Genomic DNA, 15631 nt, shown 5'->3' on the forward strand with positions numbered 1-15631 from the left:
TAATACTTTACTTTATGATTATGTAAACACATCTATAAAATATAAACCTTTTGAAAACAGAACTACTAAATAACATTAGTGCAATCCATATTAATGTAAAGGAACCCCTTTCCTAAACTCTTACAGCTCTGGCCATGAGGCCTATTCCGTTCTGTGCTTGACATCCTTCCATTAGCAGCTACATAATATGGATCAGGATTAATCACGCCTAATAAGGTTATACATTGTTCACACATTTCTGCATTAGTTCCACTTCTATATAAAATCTCTAGATTAACTACACATTTCAGAGTATAGGTGAATATAATATCAGCACTCATGGCATTTCTCTCATGACTTGTGGTTACTACGTGTAAGTTTGGTGCACTCATACATTTTGTTCAGGTTGCGCTCTCTCAACAGTGGTTGCCAAATCGTGTGGAAAGTGGCCGTGGTCTGCGTGAGTGTGGCTTGAATGCGTTCCATCCCCAGTGTGTACCAAAGTTTGTGCAATCAGCCTGTGTGAGTGGGCCGAGTGTTAGTCCCCCAGAGAGACAGGATATGTTGGGAGGCTGCCTGCAATGCCAGACCCATTTGTGGCCCCCTATTGATTTAGCGGAAAAGTGAGCATATTCGGAAGGCCTAGAATGGTGTAGGTTGGAAACCGTGGGATATCGGTGTCAAGGGAGGAGTCTATGTCGATAAGGGCAGAAGTCCAATATTCTGTGACCTCTTTGCAGTCCCATAGAAGGTGTGTCAGTGTACCTATCTCACCACACCCCCTCCAACAGGTCGAACTTTTAGATGGGTTACCCCTATGTAACCTAGCTGGGGTTAAGTACCAATATGTAGCTAGCTTCACGGCTGACTCCCTACCCGCTGTGTTCCTAGCCGTATGGGTGGCCTGTAGTAAATTGACTGCCACTCCTGAGTTGAGAGCGTCCTCCCTAATTCCCCTTCCCAGCGCCTCTGACCGGCCGATCAGTGTGTCTCGGAGGGTGGGAAAAGCATCTTATAAGGATCCGAAATCAAACCACGGGCTGATTCTTTTGTAACTAGCCATTTTTTGAAACCTGTCAAACGTTTACCAACTAAGGGGCGAGTCTCCGGCTGTGTGAGCCAATGCCGGAGTTGGAAATATTGAAAGAGCTGTGGCGATTTGACATCGTAGACCTGTGACAGTGTGGAGAGTGGCCACAAGCCCTCTAAGTCAAAAAGATGCCCCGCCGATCTGCAGTTGGAGCCTCGCCACTGTGGAAACATATGGGCCTCGGTACCTGGAGGGAAGTCTGGGTTATCCAGTAGAGGAGTTAGCGGGGACGGAAATGACGTAAGTTCCTGCTTGGTAGCCACCGAGTCCCACACACCCAGTATTGTACGTGTTATGGGTGATTTCTGCAGGTAGAGCGGTCTGTGAGTGCGACGGAAGAATGGTATTTTCCATAAGGAGGTCTGGGCCAAAGCCCTATCTTGGAAAAGCCACCGCTTCTGTGAATCAGGCCTGTACCATTCCACCAGATATCTTAACTGTGCCGCTTGAAAGTATTGTTGCAAATTTGGAATCCCCAGCCCCTCTAATCAGTCCCACAAAAAGCCAGTTGTCTGTTCATACGCTGTCTCTTCCCCACCCAGATATAGTGTTGAATCGCCTCTTGTAGCGTCTTAATAGTCCCAGCCGGGGGTAGCACCGGAATAGTCTGAAAGATATATAATATCTTGGGGAGCACCGACATTTTAACCGCCGCATTCCTCCCCAACAAGGACAATGCTTGCTTCTGCCATCGCCCAAGATGGCTGCGGATCTGTGATCTTACTTTGGTGTAATTTAGGGCCACCGTTTGTTCCGTGCATGGCGTGAGGACGATACCCAGGTAGGGAAGTTGCTCCTGAACTAGTAGCCCCCCTCCGTATCTGGGTGCTCCGTGTTGTGTGTGGGCGTTTCTACCCAGTGGTAATATCAGCGATTTCCCTCTATTCATCTTGAGGTCCGACACTATGGGGAAGGCCTCCACCTCTTTTACAAAGGCCGGCACTGATCGCCTAGGACTGTCAAGAGCTGCCAATATGTCATCAGCCGATTGGGTGTGGCTCTCCGCCGAAGGTTATGCCGCGGATAATAGGGTTATCGCGCACCTTCAGTGCTAGTGGCTCGATATAGAGTGCAAACAGAAGGGGTGAGAGTAGTCAACCCTGCCGGGTGCCTCGTTGGATTTCAAAAGGGCATGAGCTCAGTCCATTGATGGGATCCTCGCCTGTGAGTGATGGTAGCAGCTTGCCACCCACGCACGAAAGCGTTCCTCAAAGCCAAACTGTATTAGAACCTTCTCAAGAAAACCCCAATCGACGCAATCGAACGCCTTCTCAGCGTCAATGGCCAAGAGCACGGAATCTGTTTGTTGGAAATGGGCTTTGTCAATCAAGTGGAGGATACGTTTGGTGTTGTCTCTGCATTGTCAACCAGGGATGAAGCCCGACTGGTCCGGTTCTATGATCCTGGTAGACAAGGTCCAATGCTTGAGGCTAGTATCCCCGTGAAAAGTTTGAGGTCGAGGTTAAGTAAGGAAATCGGCCTGTAAGCGGAGCACTGAGTGGTATCCTTGCCCTGCTTAGGCAGTACTATGATGTCGGCTTCTAGCATGTCAGGTGGGATGGAACCAGGGCCCTGGAATGATTTAAAGAGTTTAGTGATAATCCGAGCGAGTATCCGACAGAAAACCGGAGGAGAAGCCATCCGGACCAGGCGATTTCAGGGGTTTGAGGCAGAAGATGGCACTGACCACCTCCTCAATTCCGATAGGTGCATCTAAAAACCTTGCATTTGCTGCGTTCAGTGCGGTGGTGGTTTGCGACTTGCAGGTAAATGTCGGCACTGTCTACTGGTGTAGGGTCTGCCTTGTAGAGAGATTCATATTAGTCCCTGAACTCCCCCGCTATTTTTGCCTCTTCATGGATCTCCTACCCTTCCTTGTTGTGCAAGGTTAAAAGTTTTGAGCGCTGGACCTTGGCTCAAAGTGCGCTCGCTAGGAGGCGTCCCGTTTTGTCCCCCCCACATAGTACGTGTGTCGCAGTCTAAGAGCAGCGTATTTGGCCCAATCTGTATCTAAACTTGCCAGTTGAGCTCTGGCGATTTTGAGCTGCTTCCAAATTCTTGGAGCTCCCGTTCGACTGTGCACCTGTTCCAGTTCAACCACCTTGGCTGCTAGGGATTCCCTTTTTGTTTTGCGATCTTTGACCTCCGCTGCCAAAATGGCTATCAGTTCGCACCTCACCACTGCCTTTAACGCACCCCACACCACCGTCACAGGCATGTCCGGCCGGTCATTAAGCTCGATATAATCAGTGATGCATTTACGGAGTTGTTGGACTAACTCCTTATGTTGCAGGAGAGGTTCCCGCAACCTCCACCGGCCGGGCCACCTCTTGGTGCGCTCTCTTGGTGTGCGGGACTCTAAACGTTTATTCCACGGCCTCATGATCGGAAATGGCAGCCGGAATGATTTCCACATCCATCACCGAGTCTCCAATTCAGAGGAGCATAAGAAGTGGTCTAGTCTGGCATATGTGTGATGCACATGAGAATAAAAAGTGTAGTGCGAGGTCTCGGGATGCTTGACTCGCCACAGGCCCCTCAGCCCTCTCTGTGTCAACCACTCTTTCCCTGCCACCGAAATGGCGCCTGTGTTGCAAAAACGGTCGCCCGATCTGTCCTTTTCTTTATCCATTACCAAGTTGAGGCCCCCCCCATAAGTAGGAAAGGGTCAGGGGAACGTAGGGCCTCCGACAAAGCATTTTTAATAAAGGGCTCCTGACTCGTATTATGGGCATAAAGGGATCCTACCGTCATTGTCATGCCTCCCACCATGATGCTGTGATCAAGGAGTCTGCCCTTGATATCCCCAACCTTATCTCCAACCTGAGCATGAAAGTGTTTGGCAACCACAATCGCGACACCCGCCTTTTTGTCAGGCATTGAGGAGAAGAACTGTTAAGGGAACGCGCAGGACATCATCCTATGCCAATCTTTAGTGAGTAAGTGGGTTTCTTGGAGTAAGCAGATCGCAGTGCCTGAGTTTTCTAAATAGGACAGGACAGCACGCCGCTTAATGGGGTTGTTGAGCCCCTTCACATTCAATGTGAGAACTTTTAACGTGGCTTCAGACCAGACCCATGAGGCATAGGGTCAGACTGATTTGCATATGGCCATGTCTGAACTGGGGTGGCAGAGTGGGCTAAATAACGGTGATGGATTAAACCCAGATCTGTTGACTGGGTGTGAGTGTTTGATTGGTTCAGATGCTCCGTCAATCACCACCGCTTTTGTACCACTTTGTTCGCCATAAGTTGGCAGGGTATGCTCAGACGTGAGTTCCTCGCTCACTTTGCCACTGGATTCAAGCAAGCCGGGCTGAAGACGGCTGAAATGCCAGAAACCGGTCCTCAGAAGCTTGTTTCCGGTCCAGGGAAGCCATGGCTTGGCAGTTCGGGCTGGACTGTTCCCATGAGACACAGGGTCAGACTGATTTGCATATGGCCATGTCTGAACTGGGGTGGCAGAGTGGGATAAAGAACGATGATGGATTAAACCCAGATCTGTTGACTGGGTGTGAGTGTTTGATTGGATCAGATGCTCCGTCCATCACCACCCCCTTTTGTACCGCATCATAGGAAGTGGCATCACAACCCATGATCTCACAGGAAGTGACATCAGATCTTAAGACCCCACATACGCTTTGCAGGTCTAATGTATAGATACATTTGAGCACAGTACAATATTTAATAAATTAGATCTTGCCTTGGGGTTGTGCCAAAATCCTGACTCAACCCCAACGCAAAATATGGGCCTCAACTTATACATTTATTTTTTCAAACCTTGCCACAAAGAAATTGGCAACAAGGGGAAACGTGGTAGTAAATCTGTAATTCTTAATTGGTTGCAAAGTCTGTATTTTAAAATATCTTATGGGGTTAAGGCACCTGCTGCAGAGATCTTTGTGTGCCACCTAAATGTCAGGGAATTATAAAATGGTAAGATAACTCTGGAGGATAACGTATTTGCTGAAGAGATCTGTTTTTGGCCTTTTCCTAGTTTTGAATCAAAGTAGCATAAAGGTTTATTATGTCTCCTGCAATGCACATTATGTAACACGCTGATGACAGATTTTTATTTTATGTAAAGGGGTAGATAGAGATCCTTTTGTAACTTGCAGTTCATAAATTGTAATCCATCTAATATAGTACAGCGAGATATGAAAGACATGTGGCTCCAACACCTTGTAACCCTCACTGTCTTATGTAACACATCCTTTATATTGATGTACACTCATATGATTTATTGTCAATGTATAATCTGTACGTGTGATTTAAATCACTCTGACACCATGCATTGGGATGAGTAGTAGCACTACCCATCACAATGTAGGGTGTCAGAGCACTTTACATCCTACATATACAAATAACAATGTAACCCCTTCCCTGCTGCCGTTGGCCGTTGGCCGACGCAAGCACTACCTCGCTGGTGCTGCGAACGTCCAATGGCCAACGCGGCCCCGCCCGTTTTGCGGAAGTGCCACACTGCCGCGAAATTGCGTCCGCGGCAAAGGGGTTAAATGCCACTATTTTATTTTATTTCGTTTACGGCGCGTTAGCATTGCTGTAGAGCAAAAGCGCTATAAATGAAATAAAACAAAATAGTGATATTTAAATTGTTATTTGTGTAAATACTGGGGTGACCAACACATCCGTCATTCTTACAGTGTATGCATATCTCTTATATACCGGGACTGAAGAAAATCAAAAGCATTTCACTTTTAAGTATCTGTGAAGTGATAAGATGTGAGCCTTTGAGGCTGCCCGTGGCACATGCAGTGTGCCCACTCAAGAGGGCGCCCACCCTAGTGCCACATTAGGCACAACAACATGTTAGTGGTTGGGACCCTCCGGGAGTCCGCAAAGTCTGGCGCAGGCCACGCGTCATGTCCAGCCGCTTCGGAGAGTGGGGGCAAGGATCCGGAGGCTGAATGGTACATAGGGGTACCCTCTTCAGGAGCACAGTAAGGGTACAGAAGCCAAACAACCCCAAGAGTCTTTACGCAGGAGCCTGGAGGAAAGCGACAGCACCCTGCTAGACCTTCGGTCAGTTGTAAGCCTGAGCAACCAGAGGCTTGCTTGGACATGCTCCGCACCTAAAAAAGACATAAGTAAAGGAATGGACTGGTGGTCCACTGTATTTGAGGGGGATAATCTCCACAAAATGGAAGCACTGATGGAGTTGGCCAGGGTGCAGTTGGTTCATCAGGTGGGCAGAGCAGCTTAGGCTAGCACCACTGCCTGCCCTTGGATCGTCCGTAAGTTAACCCACCACATTGGCATATTTCTGGTATGAAATAAAACCTGCATCAAAATGTTTCCCAACAAACATGTCTTGTGTGTTTATTTATTGATGTGCATGCTATGTTCTTCATGTTGATTGACACTGGCACTATGTTTACCCTCATTGCATTTAGGTGTGAGGCTTCTGATAGCTCCCAGGCAAGATACTTCAGCAAAAAGAGGACTAATGACCCCTTTACTCCGGCTTTTTTTATGGGTGAAACTGGAATCTGATCAGCCCTTCTCCCCCTGCACCCTTCTCCTTTGAATGAAAGCAGACAATGTGCAGACATGGCTGAAAGGGTCCAGTGTCATAAAATAACACATGGACGAGTTCAGCATATCGGGAGAAGTAGAAAATGAACGTGGCACTCCACTGAAGGCAGGCACCTTTACAGGAGGTTAGACACCTTCTACCCTCTGAAAAGAGTAGGTAAACGTTGTCTACCCACATCTACCCTCAACCCAAGCCCTGGTCATAGCTGATATTGGCTTTGCCAGTGCCAGCGACTTTTAAATTCCACAAGCATTGACAAAGCCAATAGTAGTAACCAGTCATGTCAAAACTATAGAAAACACTCATTTGAATATGTACAGAGCACCGGCCACGACACATGTGGTGCTGTCACGATCACATCACACAGTACAGAGACCATCAACAATGTTTTCTATACTTTCAAATTGGCTGCTATGTTGCTTGATGTGGCATGTGTTGCATCATGATGTTGCATCATGCAGGCCACATAGAAAGTATAGAAAACACTGTTTTCTGTACTTTCAAAAGGGCTTCCACTTTCCGTGAAGCCACATTATGTGATACAAGGCACATTGTATCACACAATGTGACGCCCATCTTGGAATTATAGAAAATTACTTTCTTTACTTTTAGCATAGCTGATTGGGCATTGGCAAAGCCAATTGCGTTGCTTGTTCAGCATTGGCAACGCAATACCAATGCGAACTCGTGTGTAAACAAATCTGTTGATTCTTAACTGCTTATTTCTCTTATCATATCTTTCTCCTCCAGAGACAAGAAAACATGAGGCCATTCAGTTGTGATTCCCCTTTTCATTCATTTCCTCCCTGTTTTACCACAGGCCAGATCTCATCAACTACGGCTCCTTAAAGGAGAACCGGCCCATCTACAACCTGAACAACGCCTTCGGCCTGGCGGAGCAGAAGCTGGGCATCTCCAAGCTGCTGGATGCGGAGGATGTGGTAGTTCCGCAGCCAGACGAGAAGTCCATCATGACCTATGTGTCCCTCTATTACCATTACTTCTCCAAGATGAGGCAGGGTCAGACTGTCCAGAAGAGGATCTCCAATGTGAGTGGGGTGCTGCTTTCATGCTTTTTTCCTACTTTCTCCTTTCCTTTCTCCCTCTTTCTTACATTCTTTCCCCTGCCTTTCCTCTATCTTCCTTTCTTCCCTTCCCTATTTCTTTTCCTTGCACTTATTCTTACCTATATATTTCTTTTCTACGGGCCCGATTCACAGAAGGAACTTAAGACTCAATCCTAACTTACTACTATTTTTGGTATTCACAGAATGCACTTACTACTTTTGGCATTCACAGAATGAACTTAAGACTCAATCCTAAACTTACTACTATTTTGGTATTCACAGAATGCACTTACTACTTTTGATATTCACAGAAGTTAGGATTTTGTCTTAAGTTTGTCTTAAAACAAACTTAAGACAGACTTAGGACAGACTTAAGTTAGGATTTTGTCCTAAGTCTGTATTAAGTCTGTCTTCAGCCTGTCTTAAGTCTGTCTTAAGTCTGTCTTAAGTTTGTCTTAAGACAACCTTAAGACAACATCCTAAATTCTGTGAATACCAAAAGTAGTAAGTTGATTCTGTGAATGCCAAAAGTAGTAAGTGCATTCTGTGAATACCAAAAATAGTAGTAAGTTAGGATTGAGTCTTAAGTTCATTCTGTGAATCGGGCCCTACGTTCTGTCAACTTTCCTTTCCTTTCTATTCCCTTCTTTTCCTACCCCTCTCCACCACTTATCATTTCTTTTGCATGCGTTTTCCTTCATTTCCCGTCCTCCTTTCCTCATGATGTACCTTTCCTTAATTGCCCTTTAACTATACCCCATGCCAGATTTACTGTTCCCCAAACTTTGGAACTCAATACCTGCCTGGAAAAGAAGTATTGAAAACCTCCTCCTAGGTTTGAAAGCATTTTCTTTTCCCCTCACTATAATCACAAGTAGCAGATTCTGATTCATGCAAAGTGATAAGTAGACATGCAGTGGCGGCTCACAAAGGTAATGCTGTGGGGCGGGCGGGGTGGTGCTTGGTGGGGGTGAAGTGGAGTCCGACATAGAACGGCAAAGGTGAACGTAAATAAATAAATAAATATCTGCAGTCGTATGTCGGACTCCACTACCCCCCACTCAGCCCCACCCCGCTCCAACTGCCCGCCCCGCAGCGTTACCTTTGCGAGCCGCCACTGTAGATATGTGTGGTTCTCCAACGCTCTCACTCTCCACAGTACATCCTATGTATGCAGTGAGATGTACTGCACACCATTTTTCAAGCATCAGTTCGAACCTCGCACACCATAACAAACATCCACCACATATGACATTATAGCACCCAATAACCTTCCAACCACACACCCCCAAATGGAAGCCCGAGAACTGATGAACATTAGTGACCTTATCAGAGGTGTGAAATGCCATAAAATGCACCACACAGTAAAATACTCTAGCTCTTCTTAAAAAAAAAACAGTGGTTGAAGTGCATTAAACAAAGTATGGGAACTGTGATTCTGAGTACAATGGGGGCGGGAAGAGGGAACAAAATATTCTGAAACTTTTTTCAGTCTTTCACCTTCAGGTAAGTACATACAAATTAACGCAGTTCTTAAATGAAAATTACATTCAAGGTATGTTAATTAGTGAGCAATACACTATTGTACATTGTGAAACCTCTATTAGTTAATGCACTGCACCGGAGAACCACAGAAATTGAATCCTGGTTGGTGTAGTCAATTAAAGCCAATACTGGCTTCTATGGAACCTTTACATTTGCAGATTGACCAGATGTGCTCATTTACATTTCTTTCAAGCACCAGACATCCTGACAAGAAGGCTTGTTTAGCTGCCCGCTCTTCCTCGGTTTTACAGCACAGGAGACTCCCTGCCTTACACTTCAGCTGAAGCCTTTTAATTCTCATAATTAACCGTTCTGGGATGGTTATATATTCACAAAAAGTAGGGGAGCTGTCTTCCTAAAATTAAAAAAGTTGGGGCACATTGTGCCCCTCGATCCCCACTCCCCACTTCGACCACTGCAATCAACAGACGAAAAGTAATCTGTTTAATTTTGGAACTTGTCAGGATCTGCATTGAATATCATATGCAGCATTCTTAGTAAACTTCCCTCCCTTTGATTAAAAAATATTTTTAAAAAACAAGAAAATAAGAGGACTTTAGTTGAAATCTGAAAATGATTTGTTATGTAAAAATAACACGTACATCAAACCTGTATTTGTATGGGCAACAATATAAGAGAATTTCATATTTCTTATGTCCATTACTAAAATCTGCTTACATTGCATCCTGAACTAAAGAAAGGCACAGTTATAAAACATAGGTTCAGCAGTTCCAATGAATGATTACATTATAAATCATCATGAACTGTAAAAAGTAAACATTAATGTTTTGTATTATTTTATTTTAGTGACATTATAGGCTGTGCCATGTAAACAAATAACAATTGATGGACAGAACGAAGAACAATGTCATACATTCACCCCAGTAAGGAGATCTGGACCTAAATCCATAGTTTTTTGCTCCCCGTGCCATTCCAGTTTGAACCTAGCCATATGCAAATCAGTCTTGACCTTGCTCCATATGGGAACAGTCCAGCCAGAACTACCAGGCCAAGTCCTCCCTGGACTGGAAACAAGCTTCCTAGGACCAGTTTCTGTGTGTTACCCCTCATCAGCCAAGCTAGCTGGACTCCAATGGCATGGAGAGCACGGGACCCACGTCTGGGTATACCCTTCTCACTGGGGGTGACAAATGCAAAAAGAACAATTGATGGACAGACTGCAGAAAAATATCATACATTCACCCCAGTACAGAGATCTGGACCTAAATCCATTGTTGTTTTGCTCCCCATGCCTTTCAAGTTTGTACCCAGCCATTTGCAAATCAGTCCTGATCCTGCTCCCTATGGGAACAGTCCAGCCCGAACTGCCAGGCCAGGTGCTTCCTGGACTGGAAACAAACATCCTAGGACCAGTTTTGGGATATCACCCCTCATCACCCAGGATAGCTTTACTCCAGTGGCATGGAGAGCACGGGACCCACATCTGGGCATACCCGTCCCACTCGGGGTGACAAATGCAAAAAGAACAATTGATGGACAGAATGTAGAACAATGTCATACATTCACCCCAGTACAGAGATCTGGACCTAAATCCATCGTTTTTTGCTCCACATGCTATTTCAGTTTGAACCCAGCCATATGCAACTCAGTCTTGACCCTGCTCCTTATGGGAACAGTCCACCCCAAACTGTCAGGTCAGGTCCTCCCAGGACTGGAAACAAGCATCCTAGGACCGGTTTCGAGGCATAGCCATCAAGGCATTTAGAATAAAGTAAGGTAGCACTCCTATAGTACTTTTTTACATACTCTTACAGTCTTTGTTAATAGGCCCCAAAGCATCTTAAAAGGGAAAAAAGAAATATTCAGGGAATATTGTAAAACACCTCTAGAGAGTTGGACATTCTTGGCCAGATTTTAAAAAAATGCTTGTAAAAGTTCATAAAATATTACTCCTGTATTACTACTTACAGGACTTAAAATTTATTTTGAACCTGGCCCTAAAGGATCCCAAAATATGTTGCCTGTATTTGAATTTGTCAGCGCTTAAAACCTTCGGCTATAGTTTCATTTGTCAGCAATAAATAGTGCAGTGCTTGATGGTACGAACATATGGTACCACAGAGTGCCTTTTTTGCACCCACTGGAATTTCAATAAACAACACTTTACATAACAAATTAATATGCAACCAACCGGTCTTATCTTCACAAATTCAAAAACCTTCGACAAAAATCATTTTATGCATTACAACCAATACCTCTGACAAATTCAAGTTCAACAGAGACAAAACTGCTTGCACGGTTTGACAACAAAAGTTTCAGACATTTTGCATATAAAGTTAACATGACCCCAATAACTTTTACCACCCGCAAATTCAACTTCTCTTTAGACAAAATTATGTTGTATGGGTACAAGCGGGGTAAAACATTTAGCACAAAAACATTCAAATAAATTAGATAGGCTTTATGCCAACATATTCAAATTCCACTAACAAAAATCTGAATACATAATAGGGCCTAAACTTTTTACAAATTTAAGCAAATGCGAGGCAAAACTGCATACAAAAGGATTCGACATCTTCACAATAAGTTAAAGTACCCACGATAAGTTTTACTTTCCACAAATTGAAATGTTGCCAACACATGCACTTTTGCATGAGGCACAATATACCTCTGATAAAATCACATGTAAAAATGTTAATATTTTACGAGTACAATATGGGCTAGACAAATTGCAGAGCAAATTAAAATACCTCAGACTGGGCTTACCATTTATAAAGTCAAATGCCTCCACACAAACCTGTTACTTGAAACGGCCATTACAAGTGAAAAATTAAACTGTTGTAGAGAGATGGGGACAGGTTTATGAGCCTATTTTATGGTTACAAACAATCCGATTTGGAGTTTGCAACTGTAAAATAGTTTTTTCATATGTTCCAACCATGTTAGGAGGTGGCAAACGTTTAACGGCTTCTAAAATGGGATTACGATCCCATACCAAATTGCTATTTGGAAGACGCGTATGTTAGCAAGCTGTCCCTTACAAATTTTAAATCAGTATAGCAAGTGTCAATGTTTTGAGACTAAAATCTGGTTGTAAAATATTAAAAAATTATTGAGTTACAAGTTGGGTGGTGACCTCTTCTCAAAGGGACCGTTTCCTCTTTCTGAATGTAAAAAAAGAAAGTTTGTTGAGCAGTAGGCAACCACTGCCAAATCTAAAAAATTTAAAATAAACTTTTCAAAAGAAGAAAAGTTTTATTTTTAAATGCAGCCCTGTTTCCATTAAGGAAAACAGGGTACATTAAAAAATGTTTTAACTTTATTTAAAAGTGATCACAGACATAGCGGTCTGTAGACCCTAGCAGGCCATCATCCCTGCGATGGCTGCCAATCAGAGTGAGTCGCTATTTGCCAACTGCCTCATTTGCGACTGACCGCATTAATATTCGATGCAGCTCTCCTCCAGAAATTTCTTAAAACCCATCACCTTTTCCTTGATCAACTCAATTAGACATTTACTCATCAGTGGGGCCCATAACACAGCGAGTCACTCATACACACATTCACCCTACTTTAAGGATTCAGTGAAGATCAGAAGAAGAGCTGCTGGATTATAGCGGAATGTCTAAATTAAACGCTAAATATATTTATATTGTGTACATCTGCAGTTTAAACTCTTTTACCATGGTTTATTTACGAGAAAAATTATTCAGACACACCACCTTTTTTTTTGTCAATGGATCTGCTAGTAAAAATTAACTAAAGGATAAACAAGACCAGCTTAATTCTCCATTTATTTAATCTTTATTTAAAGAGAAAATCTCCTAGCATGACCTATATTTATTCATTTATTTTATTTATTTAATCAGAAAAAGCCTAAGAAAGAAAAAGGAGTAAATTCAAAACATTTATATTTATTAGCTCAATAGTTCAGTAAAATAAGCTAAAATTATATTATCACAATCCCAGGACACAGACATCAGCATAGGACAGAATAGTTTCCATAGACCATCTCTCTATTCTCTCTAGTTGTTCATCTCATCAAAGGACTCCACACCCATTCAAGGAAAAGTTAAAGTTCAGAAAGATTTCAAAGTCCTTACGCCTTAGGAAAGATTCAGCAATCCGGCAGCATGTCGGCATGTAAAGATTAAAATCGGAAAGGAAGCATTTTTCTTAACTCCAAACGTCCTCTTTTATACCCTTTTTCACTAACCTATCTAAAATTTGAAACTTTGGGGTCTTTAACAGTTCTGATTGGACAAGTTGAGGGGTGGATGATCATAACCTCATCATCTTATTGTTCAAAAATGGTGGTGTCATGAAATATGAAAGTCCTCTTTGTCTTTGCCATAGTCTTTTCAATTGTGTCCTTAAATTTGATATTTCAACGGATTTTCTCATGCTCACGATGCGGATGTTCATTTTGTTGGCAATCAGTCAAGCTTTCAGGGCACATTGTCCTTGACCCATTCTGCACATGCACAGGAAGCTCACGCTCGTCTTGAGCCTAGTCGCGCATGCGTACAAAACCACAATCTCGGAGTCTCAGAACCATCCATTTTTTATTAGGTCGCATGGGCCAGAACGGGAACTATTATAAAAACAAACACAATTAAAGGTTAGTTGTTGAAATATAACCCCTCTGTTTACCTCCCACCATACTAAGGTAACCCTGTTAATTATTACCTAGCAGATAAAGCAACATATATGCGTGGTTTACTCACCATTCTTCATCTTTTATGCCACAAACAAACAGACAAAAGCATATTCATTCCGCTTTTGGTTAGATTATAGCAATTGCGTTAATTATAGACGTAACGATTTCACTTAATTAGTTGATTATGGTTTGCAACATAAGCAAATTAGTTTCCCACGTGTACTTGTGTGTGTGCATTCTATTCTATGTTGGTTAATTTTCAAAACCACACGATTAATTCATGTTACGGTTATGAGGAAGTAACTTCACGAGGGATACACAAAATGTTGTTTTCCCACCTCGCTCCATCAACTTCCTCCTTTGGTGATTTATCACCAAACACTTCCCAAAATGTGGAGAAGTGTGGCTCAATGGTTAGAGCGGCAGACCCTTATGCAAAGGTCTAGCCCGGGACCAGGGTTCAATTCCCCGCCTCGGCGGGTCTTGGGCTCAAAATTCCACGGACCTGATAATTCTCACCTCGGTGCCTATTCCAATCATGGAGTCCTACTCTGCAACTCTGGGCAATAGCTTGCTTAATCTCCACACCGGCCCCCACAACGCTAAGGATGCCTGGCCTCCACCTTTGGGGTGCCCAGAAGTGGACGCCTCACAGGGAAAGTCAGGATGGGTTCCACAGCGGTATTCGTACAAGTGCCTTGAGACCCTTGCGGGTGAGTAGTGCGCTATACAAGTATCAATTTTAAAATGTAGGACATTTTTATCTTAACATGTTTCAAGTGCTTTCAATTAGTATGAGTTATACTCTAGTATCTTCTATTTTCTTTCTGTATTGATAAAGTTTTTCCTTGATCTCTTCTATTTCAATATCACCTTTTTCACATTCTCGTTCTTGTCTTCCTACAATTACTTTCTCTATACACCTTTTGACATTCCTCCTTTTTCTGAGTTTACAACCTAATCTTAAGATTGAAATCACTACTATTCAATGCTTCATAGGCTCTGCCAAAACACATTTCAGGCACAGACATTGCCAGGACTCAGAGATGAGGCCGGGGTTTTGATCTCGGCTCCAAAGGAGCTAGCGGATAGCTTCACACAATATTATGCCGCTCAGTATGCCCGACGGGAGTGCCTCCCTGCGGCAGTGGTTGATAAATTTATTGCGGACCTTCCGCCACGTGCAATATCGGAGGAGGTGCGTGAGCGCCTCGAACTTCCCTTGTCGGCTGAAGAGCTGGGCACGGCCCTCGGGGAGCTTAATACCGGAGAAGCCCCCGGGCCTAATGGGTTCCCGAGTGAATTCTTTAAGAAATACCACCTTCAATTAGGTACGCAGTATAGGGTGGCATTAGAGGCGGCTAGGCAGCAGGGTCGCCTACCGGCGGACTGGAGACATGCCGAAATAGTGGTGTTCTGCAAACCCGGAAGGCCCCCAGACAGACATGAATCCTATCGACCCATTTCTCTTCTAAACGTCGAAGCTAAGATACTGGCCAAGGCGCTCGCAAACCGCCTTCTTCCCCATATAGCGGAGCTGATTCACCCGGATCAGGCTGGGTTTATGCACCATAGGGTGACGAGACACAATATTAGACGTGCGCATGTTGCGGTGGAGGCGATTAGGGGCGTTAGGGAACAGGCGGTGCTCCTGCTGGCAGATATAGACAGGGCTTTTGACTCCTTGAGTTGGGTCTACCTGTTTGCACTCCTCCCACGTCTTAACTTTGGGCCCCGTTTTATGTCGTACCTGAGGCTGTTATACACAGACCT

At 44.0% G+C, this 15631-nt stretch overlaps 1 protein-coding gene across 1 annotated transcript in view; it reads left to right on the forward strand.

Moving 5' to 3' along the window:
- Positions 1–15631, forward strand: part of SPTBN5 (spectrin beta, non-erythrocytic 5) — a 2284272-nt gene that overhangs the window by 92641 nt on the left and 2176000 nt on the right. Inside the window, exon 6 of the mRNA XM_086937224.1 lies at positions 7446–7674. Within this exon, the coding sequence (XP_086793350.1) occupies positions 7446–7674 (229 nt within the window). The remainder of the gene's footprint in view (positions 1–7445; positions 7675–15631) is intronic.

The sequence above is a fragment of the Lissotriton vulgaris genome, chromosome 9 (genome assembly GCF_964263255.1).
Source record: "Lissotriton vulgaris chromosome 9, aLisVul1.2, whole genome shotgun sequence".
Lineage (NCBI taxonomy): Eukaryota > Metazoa > Chordata > Amphibia > Caudata > Salamandridae > Lissotriton > Lissotriton vulgaris.